This window comes from Callithrix jacchus, chromosome 13 (assembly GCF_049354715.1).
Source record: "Callithrix jacchus isolate 240 chromosome 13, calJac240_pri, whole genome shotgun sequence".
NCBI lineage: Eukaryota > Metazoa > Chordata > Mammalia > Primates > Cebidae > Callithrix > Callithrix jacchus.
This window is the reverse complement of record NC_133514.1, coordinates 4,742,242-4,763,095: the sequence shown is the minus strand read 5'-3', so window position 1 is coordinate 4,763,095 and position 20,854 is coordinate 4,742,242. Positions and strand designations below refer to the sequence as shown.

Here is a 20,854-nt window from a genome sequence, read left to right as displayed (position 1 = left end):
TTTCTTTTACTGGCCATTGGATCCAATTTACCGTACGTCCCAAATGTTGGTGCTTATTTTGCAGTCTTTTCTCATATGATTTGCAAAGCTTTCTCATTTTATATTTTCTTGACTTTACCAGATGGGAGTTGCTCTACTGGTTTCAAAGTTAAATAGTCTAATCCTATTCTCTTAGCAGTTACCCATAAAATGCCAACTTGACCAATCATAGCAAAAAATAAATAAATAAATAAATCAGTCACTGTATCCTCTCCCTGAAAAACTGCCCTCCCCTACAGTCGGCTCTGGTGGGGGTTTGGCTCCATCTGAAACGCAGTCAGTGTCATCAGTGCTGTCCCAACAGTGCGGCAGCGACTTTCCGCGTGCCCGTCCCTTCCCGGCTCCCCACTCCTTCCTGCCTCCCACTACGTCCTGCTTGGTCCAGTGTGTTCTTCCCTGCAGCACATCACTGACTACGTGCAGTGAGTCTCCCCGGCTCTGCCTTACGCTGCCTGTCTCCCTTTGTAAAGGACTGCACTCTGCTGTATGTGACAGTCCAGGCTAATAGGGCCATTTCCTTCTTCACTTTGGGAACCCACCCCCAGCCTGCGGGTGAGTCGAATCTGGGTTTCTTCGCAGGAACCGGGTTTTCACTCTAGTTGCTCTAAGGAGATTCACTGTGGGCTTGGTGCTCTGCGGTCTCCACTGTATGGGCCTAGGTATGCATCGATGGATAATTCATCTTGCTTTGAATCTGTGCTTCTAAAATCTGAGAACTTATGTTTTTCTTTCATTGTAGAGAATTCTCAGTAGTTCTTTCTTTGAATATTACCTTCGCCTGATTCTCTATGTCTTCTCGTTGATGGCATTTATTCAAATACGGCGCTACTTCTCAGCCTCCATGTTTCCTACCTCTTCGCTGACATTTTCTGTATATTTAACTCCTCTGCTTGCTTGGGATAAGTAAGATAACTGCCCTATTTCGAGTGTTATAAACATATATACTTAGGTGCACAAACACCAATATTCCACCACACATCAATAAGCCATTCTAGAAGCAACACAAAACACGAATACAGAAAACGACGGGGCCATCCACTAAATAGTCACTTTTGCATCCAGAGGGAAAGGCTGCTGAGCTGAATCTCCTCAGATCAATTCCAGACAAAATCAAACCTGGTTCAGAGTCTGAGTTTTCCCTTGGAACGTCATCATAAATTGCTTCTTCGGGATCTGTAATAAACGGGGAGAAACACTTTAAACAGTGACCAACAGTGTAAACCTAGCGCAATTTAAATGTCATAGGGCCACAGTCGCCAATGACGTCACGATCATTAGAAAAGCTGGTTTATAAGAGTCGTTTTTTTAAATTTTTTTTTACTCTTGTTCTTTTCCCTCACCAGTAGACAACAAGGGCTGTAGTTAGTTAACATCATTCTCAGCAAACTGACACAAGAACAGAAAATGAAATACCGCATATTCTCACTCATAGGCGGGTGATGAAAAATGAGAACACATGGACACAGGGAGGGGAGTACCAAACACTGGGGTCTATTGTGGGGAAAAGGGGAGGGCCAGTGGGAGGGGGAGCTGGGGAGGAATAGCCTGGAGAGAAATGTCAGATGCGGGTGAAGGGGAGGAAGGAAGCAAAACACACTGCCATGTGTGTACCTACGCAACTGTCTTGCATGTTCTGCTCATGTACCCCAAAACCTAAAATGCAATAAAAAATTAAAAAAAAAAAAAAACTCTTCAAGGAAAGTTAAAAAAAAAAAAAAAAAGCACCTCACCAAAGCATAAGCATTATTTTTAGGGCAGTATAATTTGTTGGGAGTGAAGGACGTCGCTTTAAATGGACCAGTTGTAAAATGTCACTAGTAAGGAGTTTTAGGGTTTCCAGGCCAATCTTGTTGCATGATTTTGTGTTCAATTATACATTTCTAATTGGCTCTCTTACAAATATTTTAAGCTTATGAAGTTAATCTGTTCTGATGCAGAGAAAATACAAAGGTGGCACACAGAAATTCCAGAAATAAGAAAAAGAGCCCACCAGTGCTGGAAAAAATGGAAAAACCATCCAAATCAACCAATGACACCATAATTTTGTGCCCTGGAAGGTAAAAAGTATCCACATGCAAGTATCAAAACACTAAACCTACATACAGGAGGGTGTCTCAGTCTGCGGCATGTGCAACGCTGCGGTTCTGTGAAAGTATCAAAACACTAAACCTACATACAGGACGGTGTCTCAGTCTGCAGCATGTGCAACGCTGCGGTTCTGTGAAAGCATCAAAACACTAAACCTACATACAGGAGGGTGTCTCAGTCTGCGGCATGTGCAACGCTGCGGTTCTGTGAAAGTATCAAAACACTAAACCTACATACAGAAGTGTCTCTCAGTCTGCGGAATGTGCAACGCTGCGGTTCTGTGAAAGCATCAAAACACTAAACCTACATACAGGAGTGTCTCTCAGTCTGCGGAATGTGCAACGCTGCGGTTCTGTGAAAGTATCAAAACACTAAACCTACATACAGGACGGTGTCTCAGTCTGCGGCATGTGCAACGCTGAGATTCTGTGAAAGTATCAAAACACTAAACCTACATACAGGACGGTGTCTCAGTCTGCGGCATGTGCAACGCTGCGGTTCTGTGAAAGTATCAAAACACTAAACCTACATACAGGACGGTGTCTCAGTCTGCGGCATGTGCAACGCTGCGGTTCTGTGAAAGCATCAAAACACTAAACCTACATACAGGAGGGTGTCTCAGTCTGCGGCATGTGCAACGCTGCGGTTCTGTGAAAGCATCAAAACACTAAACCTACATACAGGACGGTGTCTCAGTCTGCGGAATGTGCAACGCTGCGGTTCTGTGAAAGTATCAAAACACTAAACCTACATACAGAAGTGTCTCTCAGTCTGCGGAATGTGCAACGCTGCGGTTCTGTGAAAGCATCAAAACACTAAACCTACATACAGGAGTGTCTCTCAGTCTGCGGAATGTGCAACGCTGCGGTTCTGTGAAAGTATCAAAACACTAAACCTACATACAGGAGTGTCTCTCAGTCTGCGGAATGTGCAACGCTGCGGTTCTGTGAAAGTATCAAAACACTAAACCTACATACAGGAGTGTGTCTCAGTCTGCGGCATGTGCAACGCTGCGGTTCTGTGAAAGTATCAAAACACTAAACCTACATACAGGAGTGTGTCTCAGTCTGCGGAATGTGCAACGCTGCGGTTCTGTGAAAGCATCAAAACACTAAACCTACATACAGGAGTGTGTCTCAGTCTGCGGCATGTGCAACGCTGCGGTTCTGTGAAAGTATCAAAACACTAAACCTACATACAGGACGGTGTCTCAGTCTGCAGCATGTGCAACGCTGCGGTTCTGTGAAAGCATCAAAACACTAAACCTACATACAGGACGGTGTCTCAGTCTGCGGCATGTGCAACGCTGCGGTTCTGTGAAAGCATCAAAACACTAAACCTACATACAGGACGGTGTCTCAGTCTGCGGCATGTGCAACGCTGCGGTTCTGTGAAAGCATCAAAACACTAAACCTACATACAGGACGGTGTCTCAGTCTGCGGCATGTGCAACGCTGCGGTTCTGTGAAAGTCAAAACACTAAACCTACATACAGGACGGTGTCTCAGTCTGCGGCATGTGCAACGCTGCGGTTCTGTGAAAGTCAAAACACTAAACCTACATACAGGACGGTGTCTCAGTCTGCGGCATGTGCAACGCTGCGGTTCTGTGAAAGTCAAAACACTAAACCTACATACAGGAGTGTGTCTCAGTCTGCGGCATGTGCAACGCTGCGGTTCTGTGAAAGCATCAAAACACTAAACCTACATACAGGAGTGTGTCTCAGTCTGCGGCATGTGCAACGCTGCGGTTCTGTGAAAGTATCAAAACACTAAACCTACATACAGGACGGTGTCTCAGTCTGCGGCATGTGCAACGCTGCGGTTCTGTGAAAGCATCAAAACACTAAACCTACATACAGGACGGTGTCTCAGTCTGCGGCATGTGCAACGCTGAGATTCTGTGAAAGCATCAAAACACTAAACCAACATACAGGACGGTGTCTCAGTCTGCGGCATGTGCAACGCTGAGATTCTGTGAAAGCATCAAAACACTAAACCAACATACAGGACGGTGTCTCAGTCTGCGGCATGTGCAACGCTGCGGTTCTGTGAAAGCATCAAAACACTAAACCTACATACAGGACGGTGTCTCAGTCTGCGGCATGTGCAACGCTGCGGTTCTGTGAAAGCAGAACCATTTCATAAAAAAGGAGGGAGGTTCTGTGTGCAAAACCTGCTGCATGAGATCACCACACAGGGCATCAGCAATGAGCCTGAGGTTTCCTCAGATACCCGTAAGAGTTACACACTCCACATGAAACTCCACCTCAGAAAACAACCTTTAAATCGAAGTTACACTCATGGACTCATGGTGCCCTCCGTGCAAGAGAACGTCCAAAGTACAATGTATGACTATGTCGATAACATACAGGCAGCTGCTTCCTACGTGTCAGAAAGAAATTGAGATCAATAAACCCAAACTCTCCCCTGACATCCAGCCACTGCTCCTGTTCCCATGCTACCAGGGAAATACAAATTCAGGAAAATTCCTTCTCAATATTTACAGATGCCCTTTCTTGGAACAGCATTTACTAGCGGCAACCACAGTGAAGATTTCTACTCCTCTTAGATAATACGGAGGGTCTGCTAGTTTAGAGGTCATGTTTCCAAATACAGTTATTCTAACTCACTGTCATCTGGGGAATAAAGATGAGTAATGAGAAAAAAAATCAGACAAATTTGACTTTGGAAGTAAAATGGCCAGCAAACAGCCACGACAATAATTTAATCCGGTAACGATCCGCTTTATCAGCCACGCAGCAGAATCATCGGATTACACGTAGATCTTTGTTTTGTCAGAGTCGTAATTAAAACCAGAAAACTTCCAGGAGACAGTTTAATAATCAGGAGGTAACAAAGACGGCTCTACCTTGAAAGTTGATCCTATAAATCAGTTACACAGAAATTCGTGAGCCAGTGGATGATGAGAGTCATAAACAGGAAAGGAAACTTTACTTCTCCTTTAAAAATTAAAACACGAGTAAATCTAGCTAAAAATCTTTCAGCCTCTGAAACCGCAGGTGGGACAACGGATCTGGCCACTTGGAGGTGGGCTGGCTCCACCCACAAAAGGGATGAAGAAGGACTTTAGGTTGCGTCTTAATCGTACAGAAGCTTCATCTATGTGTTGCAAGTGCACTACTTTCATTCCTCACACAAAGACGGCAATAATCCCACAGGTTTAAACGCACAGACAAACACAGTCTGGAATTCTCTGCCCTACTGTTTACACTGCAGATTGCTGTGATCTCCAGGAGTGATGCTATGAATAAAATGACGCTCTTCAGGATGTTCCCTATTTTCAAAATCTGAACATGAATCATTCACATGAACAAAAATTGTTGTTTTTATAAATATACGTGTCTAGTCTGTCCTTTAGGTAATAGTTCTCTTATGTAAGCTATGATATTAATAAACTCGTTGCCAGTTAGCTTTTAAAGCACACTCGTTTAAGCCACATTTGTTTTGGAAAAATATGTTACAGAATATTTTTTAAGTTACAAATAAATGAGATTCTATTAAATGTTTTGGAATCTGTTGTTTCTGCCAAAGGTAAATTAACAAAAGATTTATTCAGGAATCCCCATTTGAATACTTACGATTCAACAAAAGAAAACACCAAGTTATGTAAAATAAATTATGTATTGGAAAAAAAAGGGGGCCCACCCGCCCCCTCGTCAAAATGGGAGCCAGACACCACATCTCCCCGGCAGTCGCAGGGAAGCGGAGGGTAGGCATCTGGGTGGTGGCCAACCGTGGCTGCAGGTCAGAGTTTCTGTTCCCCACAAATCTAACTATTACCACAACAGCAAAGCCTGTGCCAGAAAGGAACCACCAGGAACAGTGCATGCCTGCATGTGGGGAGCTGGGATGGTCTCGGGAGCCAGAAAGGAACCACCAGGAACAATGCATGCCTGCATGTGGGGAGCTGGGATGGTCTCAGGAGCCAGAAAGCAACCACCAGGAACAGCGCATGCCTGCATGTGGGGAGCTGGGATGGTCTCAGGAGCTAGAAAGAAACACCAGGAACAGCGCATGCCTGCATGTGGGGAGCTGGGATGGTCTCAGGAGCCAGAAAGCAACCACCAGGAACAGTGCATGCCTGCATGTGGGGAGCTGGGATGGTCTCAGGAGCCAGAAAGGAACCACCAGGAACAGTGCATGCCTGCATGTGGGGAGCTGGGATGGTCTCAGGAGCCAGAAAGCAACCACCAGGAACAGCGCATGCCTGCATGTGGGGAGCTGGGATGGTCTCAGGAGCCAGAAAGCAACCACCAGGAACAGTGCATGCCTGCATGTGGGGAGCTGGGATGGTCTCAGGAGCCAGAAAGAAACCACCAGGAACAGTGCATGCCTGCATGTGGGGAGCTGGGATGGTCTCGGGAGCCAGAAAGAAACCACCAGGAACAGCGCATGCCTGCATGTGGGGAGCTGGGATGGTCTCGGGAGCCAGAAAGAAACACCAGGAACAGCGCATGCCTGCATGTGGGGAGCTGGGATGGTCTCAGGAGCCAGAAAGCAACCACCAGGAACAGTGCATGCCTGCATGTGGGGAGCTGGGATGGTCTCAGGAGCCAGAAAGGAACCACCAGGAACAGTGCATGCCTGCATGTGGGGAGCTGGGATGGTCTCAGGAGCCAGAAAGGAACCACCAGGAACAGTGCATGCCTGCATGTGGGGAGCTGGGATGGTCTCAGGAGCCAGAAAGCAACCACCAGGAACAGCGCATGCCTGCATGTGGGGAGCTGGGATGGTCTCAGGAGCCAGAAAGCAACCACCAGGAACAGTGCATGCCTGCATGTGGGGAGCTGGGATGGTCTCAGGAGCCAGAAAGAAACACCAGGAACAGCGCATGCCTGCATGTGGGGAGCTGGGATGGTCTCAGGAGCCAGAAAGCAACCACCAGGAACAGCACATGCCTGCATGTGGGGAGCTGGGATGGTCTCAGGAGCCAGAAAGAAACACCAGGAACAGCGCATGCCTGCATGTGGGGAGCTGGGATGGTCTCAGGAGCCAGAAAGAAACACCAGGAACAGCGCATGCCTGCATGTGGGGAGCTGCGATGGTCTCAGGAGCCAGAAAGCAACCACCAGGAACAGCGCATGCCTGCATGTGGGGAGCTGGGATGGTCTCAGGAGCCAGAAAGGAACCACCAGGAACAGTGCATGCCTGCATGTGGGGAGCTGGGATGGTCTCAGGAGCCAGAAAGGAACCACCAGGAACAGTGCATGCCTGCATGTGGGGAGCTGGGATGGTCTCAGGAGCCAGAAAGCAACCACCAGGAACAGCGCATGCCTGCATGTGGGGAGCTGGGATGGTCTCAGGAGCCAGAAAGCAACCACCAGGAACAGTGCATGCCTGCATGTGGGGAGCTGGGATGGTCTCAGGAGCCAGAAAGAAACCACCAGGAACAGTGCATGCCTGCATGTGGGGAGCTGGGATGGTCTCGGGAGCCAGAAAGAAACCACCAGGAACAGCGCATGCCTGCATGTGGGGAGCTGGGATGGTCTCGGGAGCCAGAAAGAAACACCAGGAACAGCGCATGCCTGCATGTGGGGAGCTGGGATGGTCTCAGGAGCCAGAAAGCAACCACCAGGAACAGTGCATGCCTGCATGTGGGGAGCTGGGATGGTCTCAGGAGCCAGAAAGGAACCACCAGGAACAGTGCATGCCTGCATGTGGGGAGCTGGGATGGTCTCAGGAGCCAGAAAGGAACCACCAGGAACAGTGCATGCCTGCATGTGGGGAGCTGGGATGGTCTCAGGAGCCAGAAAGCAACCACCAGGAACAGCGCATGCCTGCATGTGGGGAGCTGGGATGGTCTCAGGAGCCAGAAAGCAACCACCAGGAACAGTGCATGCCTGCATGTGGGGAGCTGGGATGGTCTCAGGAGCCAGAAAGAAACCACCAGGAACAGTGCATGCCTGCATGTGGGGAGCTGGGATGGTCTCGGGAGCCAGAAAGAAACCACCAGGAACAGCGCATGCCTGCATGTGGGGAGCTGGGATGGTCTCGGGAGCCAGAAAGAAACACCAGGAACAGTGCATGCCTGCATGTGGGGAGCTGGGATGGTCTCGGGAGCCAGAAAGCAACCACCAGGAACAGTGCATGCCTGCATGTGGGGAGCTGGGATGGTCTCGGGAGCCAGAAAGGAACCACCAGGAACAGTGCATGCCTGCATGTGGGGAGCTGGGATGGTCTCAGGAGCCAGAAAGGAACCACCAGGAACAGTGCATGCCTGCATGTGGGGAGCTGGGATGGTCTCAGGAGCCAGAAAGCAACCACCAGGAACAGCGCATGCCTGCATGTGGGGAGCTGGGATGGTCTCAGGAGCCAGAAAGAAACCACCAGGAACAGTGCATGCCTGCATGTGGGGAGCTGGGATGGTCTCGGGAGCCAGAAAGAAACCACCAGGAACAGCGCATGCCTGCATGTGGGGAGCTGGGATGGTCTCAGGAGCCAGAAAGAAACACCAGGAACAGCGCATGCCTGCATGTGGGGAGCTGGGATGGTCTCAGGAGCCAGAAAGCAACCACCAGGAACAGTGCATGCCTGCATGTGGGGAGCTGGGATGGTCTCAGGAGCCAGAAAGAAACCACCAGGAACAGTGCATGCCTGCATGTGGGGAGCTGGGATGGTTTCAGGAGCCAGAAAGAAACCACCAGGAACAGTGCATGCCTGCATGTGGGGAGCTGGGATGGTCTCAGGAGCCAGAAAGGAACCACCAGGAACAGTGCATGCCTGCATGTGGGGAGCTGGGATGGTCTCAGGAGCCAGAAAGGAACCACCAGGAACAGTGCATGCCTGCATGTGGGGAGCTGGGATGGTCTCAGGAGCCAGAAAGAAACACCAGGAACAGCGCATGCCTGCATGTGGGGAGCTGGGATGGTCTCGGGAGAAGTGACGGCCTCAGGAAGCCCTGGGAAACCTCTGCATAGGCAGCCCATGTTAGTTTCAGTAAATGAACATCTTTCTAGAGTTTGAGATCTGATGAGACAGGAGAGCCAGGGTCCCAGCCCTGCCGCAGTGGTGCCTGCGGAGCGTGGTGAGGACTCTGGCTGTGGGTGGCCAGGGCACTTACTCTCCATCCAGGCTGTGTTGGCTGGGTCTGCAGCCCAGCGGGCCAGGGCGCTGTCCTCTCGACTGACGTGATCTTCACTTAAAGAAAACAAACCATAAAGTCAGAATATCCAGACACAGCCCAGTCACTAGGCTGCCAACTGCCCTGCAGACTGTGTGTGTGTGAATATATATGTCTGTTACTACACAGAGAATCGCATATTTTCCCAGCTTTTGTCATAATCATAGGACAACCCAAGTTCAAGTTTTCACTCATAACTCTGTAAATAAGTACTCCAGACACACGCCCTACACACGGCACAGAACACGGGATGAGGGGAATACAGGAGCGATTGGGCCCGCACCCCAGAAGGCCTGAACTGTCTTCCAGTTTTCAGCCACCCCTCTGAGGGTCTCTCAGGCCCTGCTCACGACGCTGGGTGGCAATGGGCCCTCTCCACATCCAGGAGCAGGTCAGTGGGAGGAAGAGATGCAAGGCCAGCCAGCATAAACGATGGTGCTCTGTCCACAGCAGGTGGTAACGTGGGCCACGCCAGAGTCCCACACTCAGGGACTGGGATGTCACCCTTGGCACTGGGAAGCCGTGGGAATGCTCCACTTAGAAGGATGATGAGGTCACACTCCCTGCACACACTGAGCGTTGCCCCATGAGAGCACCACTGCTGACAAAAGAAACATAGCAGGGATCAGGCCTCTCCACGCTGTGTCCTGCGGAGAGCTGGGCAAGGATGAGCCCAGTGGCAGCGCAGATACTGCTGGGAAGGCAGAGACTGGGAGCGGGCGAGCACCCAGAGATGGGCACAGAAGGCCCTGGAAAACACTCCTAAGGGAAGAGTCGCTCACATGCAATCATGGGACAATCCGTGAAGAGCACCCCACGAGGGCGACTTGTCAAGCAAAAGCTCTAACAGGTCCCGAGGTACCTACAGGACTTTCAGGGTGAGAGAAGAGAGCCTGTGTCCTGGTGATGGCTCCATGGGTGCTGGGGGACGCCCCATGTGCGACGCTGTGCACATGTGGTTCCTGTGAGAGCCTGTGTCCTGGTGACAGCCCCGTGGGTGCCAGGGGATGCCCCGTGTGCTGTGCTGTGCACATGTGGAATTAGGATGTGGTTCCCGTGAGAGCCTGTGTCCTGGTGACAGCCCCGTGGGTGCCAGGGGATGCCCCGTGTGCTGTGCTGTGCACATGTGGAATTAGGATGTGGTCCTGTGAGAGCCTGTGTCCTGGTGACAGCCCCGTGGGTGCCAGGGGATGCCCCGTGTGCTGTGCTGTGCACGTGTGGAATTAAGATGTGGTCCCCCGCTCCAAGAACATAGCAATATGGAGTATTCTTGCACTTTTAAAGTTTAAAATTATACCAAAACAAAAACTTACCTAGAAAGGTAAAAGAAAATCTGAAGCAAATAGACACAGTATTTTAAACTATTCACAAATGTTTGAAAATTTTTCACATTCGAAAAAGTTCATCCTTTTGAAAGTAATTTAAGGTTTTCATCACACTACATTTTATATTCATTTTCTTCAAAATAATTCCGTTTTTTTAATGGACACATTTTTCACAATACATTTTAGACTGTCAGTGGTAACTCACCACCACTAATATTTAATTTTATATAAAATCTGCAATTTCTAATGGAGAACCCTGGCTGGACCTACCTGGTGGCACAACTCTGTGGGATTCACTCCAGAGCCCACCCCGGTGCCTTGCGTCTGAGGAGAGAGCACTGGTCGAGTGGCAGCTGCTCCCCAGAGACCCCACCCGCCTGCAGGGGATTTCAAAGGGACACCTTCCCCTGCAGAGGCCGCCTTTGTGACAGAAAGGAGAAAGGAAACGAGGGAAGCAACCGCAGGTGGAGGACAAGGGCCAAGCCTGGCTGACACAGCTGGACGCCTGAAGTAAGACCCAGTTCTCAGACCCCACCCCACTCTTCCTGACCCTGTGTGTCCAGGGGACACTCGCCTGCGAGGGACCTGAGGCAGGAGATGGGGCCGGGACCGCCCCCACCCCAGCAGAGTGGAGGATGTTGGGCAGGGATGTAGGCCAGGATCCCCTATATCCCCCGTGTCCAGCTCCTCAGGAGGAAGGCAGGAATTCAGCACGTGCGGGAAGACGGATGCAGATACCTGTTTGGAGGCTCCTCGGAACTCAGAGAATCGAGCGGGCGATCTTCTGTGCCTTCCGGCGTCTCTGCTGGGAGAGTGAGGGAGTGACACTGCTTTATGCCTGACGAAGCTGCTGAGGAAGCTGACGTTCTTACCCTTCAAAATGATTTCACACTTTGCTTCCTTACCAGTCGAGGCTTATCTTAGCATAAGGATGATTAATACTCTCTAAAATGTGTCTTAGATGAAATGTTTTTGAGATAGGAATGTAGTAAAATGTGATCTACCAAGGGCTTGTCAAACAGCTGGAAATAAATCGCACCTGCGCCCCAATGCATCAGGCTAGAGTTAGAAAGAAACGGGATGTTCCCTCCCATTCCGCACGTCCATAGGAGCCACAGCTGTGACCTGCCTGACGGGGCATCCACCTGCCACCCTCAAAAGACGTTCAAGGGAGGAGTAGTTAAGCTTGTGACATGTGACACCAGCTTGTACTCGCACACACCCACACCCCTCCACACACAAACACGCACGGTCTGGCCTGACTGGCCATTTCTTCCTGCCCGCTTGGAGATCTCATCCATGAAAACCGGCCCCCGGTCACAACGGGTGCCGCCACACAGCTGATGACAACTAGCAACAGCCACGAGGCACCCGGAGTGGGCTCTGCAGGCAGTGCCGTGAATCCCACAGGCCTCACTGGCTCAGTGCTGCAGGCCACCTTCCTGAGGGCCCAGGGTGGGCTCTGTCGGGGGCAGCGCCATGAATCCCACAGGCCTCACTGGCTCAGTGCTGCAGGCCACCTTCCTGAGGGCCCAGGGTGGGCTCTGTCGGGGGCAGCGCCATGAATCCCACAGGCCTCACTGGCTCAGTGCTGCAGGCCACCTTCCTGAGGGCCCAGGGTGGGCTCCGTCGGGGGCAGCGCCGTGAATCCCACAGGCCTCACTGGCTCAGTGCTGCAGGCCACCTTCCTGAGGGCCCAGGGTGGGCTCCGTCGGGGGCAGCGCCGTGAATCCCACAGGCCTCACTGGCTCAGTGCTGCAGGCCACCTTCCTGAGGGCCCAGGGTGGGCTCTGTCGGGGGCAGCGCCATGAATCCCACAGGCCTCACTGGCTCAGTGCTGCAGGCCACCTTCCTGAGGGCCCAGGGTGGGCTCCGTCGGGGGCAGCGCCGTGAATCCCACAGGCCTCACTGGCTCAGTGCTGCAGGCCACCTTCCTGAGGGGCTCTCCAGGGTAAACGGAGAGCTGCGAGCGAGGCCGAAGTGCGGGCTTCCCACACACTCCGTGCAGGTGAGGTACGAACTTAGAGGCTTGAAGAATAGCTGAGGCGCCAGTGCAGAAGCAGGAGGCCCTCCCACCTCATAGGGCTTCTGGCCGGGAGCCAGCCAGCATCTGTGATGACTGCCCTGTGTGGGCCATGTGATCCCCTGATGAATTCTGCCACCGTCCAGCCTCGTGGCACCAAGAATGATGTGGGGAAGGAGAGCCGGCGGCACTCAGAGGCTGCTGTTCATCACCACACCGGCAGCTTCCACAAAACACCCTCTGAGGGGAACTTATCTTCGGGGTGAGCAGCAGTTCCCAACCATATTCAAACAGCAGCAGGTGGTTCACAACTCCGAGAGCTGAGCTCGGCATCACCTGCTTGGAGATCTCACCCGTGAAAAGTGCCCCCTGGCACACTGGGTGCCGCCACACAGCTGGATGGCAAACAGCAACAGACACGAGGTGCCCAGGGTTGGCTCTGTAGGCAGCGCTGTGAGTTCCACAGGCCTCGCTGGTTCAGTGTTGCAGGCCCTCTTCCTGAAGGCCAGGTGTCAAGGCAGAGGCAGAGCCAAGATCTGAAATCCAGTCCGCCCGCTCCAAAACCCGCTCTTCCCACGCTACCACACTGCCTCAAAGAAACACCCAAAGAGCTGAAAAGCTTTCACTAATGTTCCACAGAGGTGTAAAGGCAGGACGGGCTGCCCGGGAGCAATCTCGCTGCACAGTGAGAACTGTCCCTGCCACGGGGGGTCCAGAGCACAGGAGTGGCCAGCAGAGCACAGACTCCCATCCCCAGAGAACACACATGAGTCTTCTCATGGCCCCATCCCAGGAAACTCTTCTTTCCTCCTTCCTCCAGGAAATGAAGACCCTGGAAACTGAGGGTCCGTCACAGTCAGAAGGAAGTGGACATGCTCGCCAGGGAGCCGCATGGGCTGCTCAAGCAGCAGCGCACCCAGGGCTTCTGGCCGCAGGAGGCCCATGAGGAAAAACAAGCGCAGGACCTGCGTGCAGACGTTTTTCAGAGCTGGTTTCAGTCGGCAGGAAAAACAGCCGGATCTGGCCATCCCCACTTGGCCAGCCGTGAGCTCCAGGCAGTGCTCTGCAAACTCCCACCAGGGGCCTGGGGAGCCCTGCAGAGCCAGGTGGCCACCAGCGCCAGGGAGGCTTCGGAGCAAGGAACTGAAAGGCCAGCGATGCCACCAGGCAGGAAGTGGGGGCCAGGCTTGGGGCCAGGCCTGACACCAAATCCACGCTTTTTCACCCCTCAGGAAGGTGGTCTGCATTCACGCCTCTTTTTCACTGATCAAAACGCAACCACAGAACCATCTGCTCCTCCACACCCGGACTTAAAATAGACTTCATTAGAACCAGGCATTGTTACTGGCTCTAAGCTGACAAAACAAAAATAAGAAAATTGTCTTAAATCCATGCTATTTTAAAGAATAAATTACTTTAAATGATGTGCAACTATTTTAAAGAATCAAATAATGTTTTTAAAATAGGAAAATCACTTTAAAATAAATGTATTTTTCCTCAGCCAGGAAGCCCGGACTCTGCACTCCCTCCTTTCCGGGGGGTCCTCACTCTGCGGCCACAGAGTGAGAACAGCAGCGGGGACCACGCAGACCTGGCGAGTTGTCAGGACTCCAGCTGACCCCAACAGGAAAACGCGCAGAGGGCATCTAGCCTGAAATCTCCGCGATTCCCAAAATCCAAAATCGACATTTTCCTCTAAGGGCTTGTTTCTCTTGTTACTAACTGGAAAGAGAAGAGTGCTTCCACTGAGACCTTCACCGGGGAAAGCAGCTTCTCGGACACAGAGGCTGTGCACTTCCATCAGGGGAACACCTCACCAGCCCCGGGAAACCTGCAGCCCGTTCCCGGGAAAGGCAGCATAGAAACAGACCTGGGCACAAAGGAAAACCTTGGCCGCAATGCCCCGACTGGCCACTTCTGCAGACAAAGGCACAGTCCATGCTCACCCTCGCACTGGCGCCTGGGCCTGTGCGGGGGGCAGGAGGTCCCAGCCCTTGGGCTGCAGTCAGGGCAGCTGTGGCCTGCACCTCTCCTTCCAGTGGAAACCCGGGGCTCTGCAGACACAGCCGGCGCCCGATCACACATGCCGGGGCCACGTTAAGGACAGCAGGGAACAGGCTCCAACAACCAAGCCCTTCCAAAGCACATGGCAGCGGCTCCTCACTAAGTGGAGGAGAAAGCAGACTCGAAACGGAGCTGTCAGCACTGAGGACACGGAGATCGGAGGTGAGTGAGGTGCCCACAAGGGCACCCACAGTCCAGGCTCAGAGCATGGCCTGGCTGCAGGGAACCCGTCCTCAGCAGCCGACTCTGCACCCTTTGTGCTTCCCCAGGTGGCTCCGACCTTCCACGGAGCCAGGCTTAAGTCCCTGGGAATCTCCCCCCGAGGTCCCTGGGCATCTCTCCAGTGAGGAAAAGCATCGGTGGGAGACGGGGAGCCCCTGAGGCAATTCTCCCACCCCTACCACCCCTTCCACCCCCACCACCCTTTCATCCCCCGCAGCCCCTCCCACCCACTCCCCACCGCCCCCGAGCCCTTCCATCTCCCCCACCACCTCTCACCACCCCCACCACCCCTCCACCCACCCCCGCCACCCCTCCCACACCCCTGCCCCCAACACACCCCCACACCCCTCCATCCCCCGCCACTCCTCCATCCTCCACCACCCCTCCCACCCCCACCATCCTTCCATCCCCGTAGTCCCCTCCCACCCATCCCCTGCTGCCCCCTCAGTCCCCCAGCCCCTCCATCTCCCCCACCACCTCTCTCACCACCCCCCACCACCCCTCCACCCACCCCCACCACCCCTCCCACACCCCTGCCCCCAACACACCCCCACACCCCTCCATCCCCCGCCACTCCTCCATCCTCCACCACCCCTCCCACCCCCACCATCCTTCCATCCCCGTAGTCCCCTCCCACCCATCCCCCGCTGCCCCCTCAGTCCCCCAGCCCCTCCATCTCCCCCACCACCTCTCTCACCAGCCCCCACCACTCCTCCACCCACCACCGCTGCCCCTCCCACACCCCTGCCCCCAAAACACACCCACACCCCTCCATCCCCCGCCACCCCTCCATCCCCCACCACCCCACCCAGCCCCACTGCCCCTCCATCCTCTGGCAAGAATACAGCAAGACACCAGCTCTGACTGCAATCTGGAGTTTCCGGACCAGTGGGTGACAGGAGACACACGTAATGATAACTGGCATCTAGCACACTATGTGATCAAGGCCCAAAACCACACAAGCTCTCCTGAGCACCTACTGGGGGAATCAGAAATCAGGGTGAAGTTCAAGGCATCCCAGACACAAGGGGGCAAAACATTGGGGACCAGATACTGTTTCAAAATTTCCAAACGCTACACCCTGGCCTTTCCTCAGTGGTGTTCCCGTCACTGAAGAAGATGAACTGGGGGCTCATTTTCCAGTTCAAACAAACACCCACTGACCTGGGGAGGCTGGAGGGAAGGTCAGGCCCAGACCCTACAGAACCTCAGGCCACTTTGGGGGCATGGAGAGGAGGACAATGGTACCTTCTTCATCCAGGGATGTGGTTCGGATGATGACTGGGCTAGAGTAGGCGGGCAGCAGGAGGGGCAGGTTGGAGGGCACTGCATAGCCACAGGGCACAGGCACTGAGTACCCACAGGGCACATGGAGACCCACATTCTCCTCCTCATTGCCAGGCGTGGGGGCAGGTGGCTGGTCCTCCTGAAATGGCGTGATGTCGATGACAGAATACGGGTTGACTTTCAGTGGGAGCACCAGCTTAGCAGGCTCGGCCACTGGGGTGGTTTCTGCTCCAGCTCCGTCCTCACCTCCTGGGGATTCGGAAAGGACTTGTCAGCAGACATATCACCAAGGGCGTGGCAGGTGTGCCCTCTGGGAGCACAGGCAGGAAGCAGGTAATGAACTCCCAGCCTCCATTCCATGCCAGTCCCCTGGATATTCCCACGTCATCAGGTGGGTCTCGGAGGGAGTGCTCACACATGGGGAACCCAGCATCACCTCTGGGCACAGGCAAGGCAGATGCAGCTTGGCCACTGCAGGAGACTCATCCCATGAGCTGAGTCAGGGAGAAGCTGCTGGAGGAGGGGCCGCTCCCCCACCAAAAGGTGGGTGCTGCACACAAACGCCGTGCAGGCCGGGAGGCAGGTGCCCCGCATGAAGAAACAATGTGCAAGCTCTCCCACCACAGCCTGCCCTGAACAGTCCCTCTGGTTAGCGAACAAAAGCACCCAACCCACCTCGAGACTCAGAAAGATAAACCTCTATAGCTACTTCACCCCAAATGTTCTGAATACTTCATTTAATCTAGTGATACAATGATCAGGTCATTTTTACTGGGACTAGCAATGCCTTTTCTCTACAAAATTGAAGGGGAGTGAAGAGGTTGAAAATTATGGAAAGTGGTACAAAGAAAAGAAGCTTAGCCAATCCTAATCAAGTCATTTCAGGTACATCATGAAGAAATCCTAACTCTCTGGCTCCTAGAAGCCCTCCTTTCCCTACAATGTTCCAATTGAGCAATAAAAATGGGGAGAAAAATCAGTGAGCCCGAATGAGCCCAATGGCTGGGCACAGGTGACCCTGACACTGGCAATCTGCGGACCCACCTGGGAACCCACCAGGGAACTCACTTGGGGACCCACCTGGGGCCTCACTTGGGGACCCTTCTGGAGACTCACCTGAGGCCTCAGCAGCGGGTGCAGGGGCTTCACCAGCTCCAGCACCTCCTGTCTCAGGGGTGGAGGGAGCCTGCCTGTCCGCTTCTGGGATTTCATCTCCACTGTCAAAATCGAACTGTTCTCCCTCTTCCTCTTCATTATTATTAGAATCATATTTCGCTTCACTTTCTAAAGAGAAAAACCAAAATCAGAACAAGGAGATATAGATGTGTGTGAGCGCACACACACACGCGGGCACACACACACGCGGGCACACACACACGCGCACACACACGCACACACACACGTTAGCCAGAGACGTTGACTAAGTCCCACCATGCTGTACTGCGCTTGTAGTTAGACTTTTTAAGGGACAAAACATGTATCATTAGAATTCTGAGTCACTGTTTTTTATTTTCTTTTAATGGGATCTACAACTCACAGTTAGAAAAGAAAACAAGAGGCCAGAAAAAGCAGTGGCTCATGCCTGTAAACCCAGCATTTTGGGAGGCCGAGGAGGGCAGATCACGAGGTCAGGAGTTTGAGACCAGCCTGGCCAACATGGTGAAACCCCATCTGTACTAAAAATACAAAAATTAGCTGGGTCTGGAGGTGAGCACCTGTAATCTCAGCTACTCGGGAGTAGGAGGCAGGAGAATCACGTGAACACGGGAGGCAGAGCTTGCAGTGAGCCAAGATTGTGCCACTGCACTACAGCCTGGGTAACAGAGCAACTCTGTCTCAGAAAAAAAAAAAAAAAAAAAAAAAAAAAAAAGAAAAAGGAAGGGGAAAGAAAGAGCGTTTCTCATTTTAAATACATGCACCCAGCAGATGAACATCACCAGCTGGGCTGATGGCTGGGAAGAGAATTCAGTACCATACACTTTAATTTTAGAAACGACTCTGATACCCACTTTCTCCCTAGAATTCTTCTCCTTTCATCTTGCCTCTTTTATTTATAAATTTTAATTAAATATCTCTAATGGTTAGAAAATATGAACAGCAATACATAGCTTAAAATACATACTTCCATAATTACTAAAGAGCATAGTTAATAACTGTTCCAAGTCAGTATTATAAGAAACATTTTGCAGGAGGTGAGTTACAACTCTCCTTGGAGCTGGGCTGATGGCTGGTGGGGCAGTCTGCAGGGTGACTGCAGCATGCATCATCTGTGGAGACAGAGCGCTGGGACTGCGCCCCACCATCAGAGCAGACAGGCACTTCTCCTTTTTCCAGAGGAGACCCATGTGCTAGGACGACACCCCACACACACCCAGGAGCAAGAGGAGCCCAGCCCCTGCCAGCCTTTCCCGAGGGCCAGAACTTCTTCCCAGCACACGTTCCTGAGGACGCTGCCTGCTGCCTCCCACCACACCCTGCAGTCCACAGAAGCACGTGGCACCTCAGGACAGGGCCTGGGTCAGCCCGATCTAAGCCCCTCAGAGACAGACATTCTCCTGTGCCCCAGGGAGAGGCGCCCGGCCAGGACGGCCCAGCTCAGCTTCGGGCAGCTCTGAAGGGGGAGCCCTGCTCACGAGGAACCCACAGACACGACCCACTTCCGCTCCAGCCAGTCTTCGGGCACACTCCACCCGGGCCTCCCTGGGAACATGAATGGTCTACAATCAACCTTTCAACGTGACCCGTTTCACTTTCCTCTGGACTCCTAAACTAGTCATACATTCTACGAGCGCCTTTTGAAGGAAACAGACTTTTAGATCACCACGAGTAAGCAGAGGGGCCCAGGTCCGCAACAGCGTGAAGTTTTTGTTTTTTTTTTTACGGAGTTTCGCTCTTGTTACCCAGGCTGGAGTGCAATGGCGCGATCTCAGCTCACCGCAACCCCCGCCTCCTGGGTTCAGGCAATTCTCCTGCCTCAGCCTCCCGAGTAGCTGGGATTACAGGCACGCGCCACCGTGCCCAGCTAATTTTTGTATTTTTAGTAGAGATGGGGTTTCACCATGTTGACCAGGATGGTCTCGATCTCTTGACCTCGTGAGCCACCGCACCCAGCCAACAGCGTGAATTTGATCCAGCTTTCCCTGTAAGGACAGTGCAGATGGGACCCCGAGCTAACCATGACACCTGGGGGGCCCCTCAAGCTTTCTGAAACTGCTTCTACCAACACTCACAAGTTTTAAAACTAAGAGAATAACAAATATTGAAATTGAATCAAGAAAAAGGATTCAGAAACGTGTTATTTTTAAAGCATGCATCTGAAAAGAGTGTGTGTTGGTGTCCTTCTGGATGGTGAACTCCGCTCTGCCCAGATACCAACGCCGCGTCCACTTCCTAGAAGGTCAAAGACTTCTCCAAATTCAGTTCTCAGTTTAAGCCTAACCAAATAAAGCAAGCGAAGAGCAGGGAGAACCACGAACTTCCAGAGTTTGAACCTTGATTAACCCTGTCCTTTGTAACCATTTCTCACTGTCTCCCAAGCCGCAGTCAACAATGCCTGTTTCCGAAGGGTTTGTCTGCCATGTCATCAGCAGTCCGTTTACTGAAATAAAATGAACACCTTTTAAAGTAAAAGTTTAACAAAAAATAAAACTGTTTTCTGGAATATTTTCCAAATGCAACTATCATCTCCCTAGAATTTATGTTTGGGGAGAAAAGAATCGCATTTTCCAATAAACATAATGGGGAAGCAATGCCAACTAAATACCCTGACAGCAACGATGGGTAAAAATGCTTATGTATCGCTGGGCACAGCGGTTCACACCTGTAGTCCCAGCACTTTGAGAGGCCAAGACGGGCTCACTGCTGGAGCCCAGGAATTAGAGACCAGCCTGGACAACAGAGTGAAACCCCCTCTCTTAAAATTAAAAAAAAAAGGTACAAAAATTATCCTGGCGTGAAGGTGTGGACCTGTGGTGGCAGCTACTCTGAAGGCTGAGGTGGGAGGATCACTTGAAGCCAGGAGGCGGAAGTTGCAATGAGCTGAGACTGCAGCCTGGGGGACAGAGCAATACCGTGCCCCCCAACCCCCAAACCGTGTATGTTTTGACCTAGCAACATAAGAGGTCACTGCCGGGTACGTGTTCAGATTCATCCGGACGGTGACACATCACATTAGAGTTTTACTCTGTCAACTCTTTTTTGGAGGTTATATTTTACTACTACTGAACTCTATCAGTTAGATAAAATACACCTAGAAATGACTCTCTTAAAAACTGTTTTTAAAAAGCTTAACAACGTCCGGTACAAAACAGGGTCTTAAATATCTGCAAGGGGAGAAGCACAAGCTGCTGGGCCCTGAACTCACACTGTATTCCAAACAGGAAGAAGGAGTTCTCTTAACAGTGTTCAGGAAGGAAGGCAGCGGCCAGGAGCCCATGTGTTCAGGAAATGGCCCTCAGCAGACACTGGGGCCCCTCCACTCCCTCCCCATACACCGCCTCCTGGGCTGTGACACAGCCCTGGGGGGACCTGTGAGATTCCCAGGGACAGTGCGTGTTTGCTCCCGTGTACCAGGTACCATCCTGAGAAGAACAGCATGCCTTCCTGGAGCCGACACCTCTGCTCGCCACGCCACCCAGTGCACACAAAACCTGGTAGGTGGCAA

At 52.3% G+C, this 20,854-nt stretch overlaps 1 protein-coding gene across 7 annotated transcripts in view; it reads right to left on the bottom strand.

Moving 5' to 3' along the window:
• ARHGEF10 (Rho guanine nucleotide exchange factor 10) overlaps positions 1-20,854 on the bottom strand; it is a 156,376-nt gene that overhangs the window by 102,584 nt on the left and 32,938 nt on the right. For 5 of the 7 annotated variants that reach the window (XM_078347017.1, XM_078347018.1, XM_035269816.3 and 2 more), the window contains exons 3-7: positions 17,308-17,475; positions 16,153-16,440; positions 11,334-11,400; positions 9,211-9,287; positions 1,156-1,212 (exon numbers count right to left, since the gene is read on the bottom strand). In XM_078347017.1, coding sequence (XP_078203143.1) covers positions 1,156-1,212; positions 9,211-9,287; positions 11,334-11,400; positions 16,153-16,440; positions 17,308-17,475 — 657 coding nt within the window. The remainder of the gene's footprint in view (positions 1-1,155; positions 1,213-9,210; positions 9,288-11,333; positions 11,401-16,152; positions 16,441-17,307; positions 17,476-20,854) is intronic. The other 2 variants (XM_035269815.3, XM_078347019.1) reach the window with 1 other exon arrangement.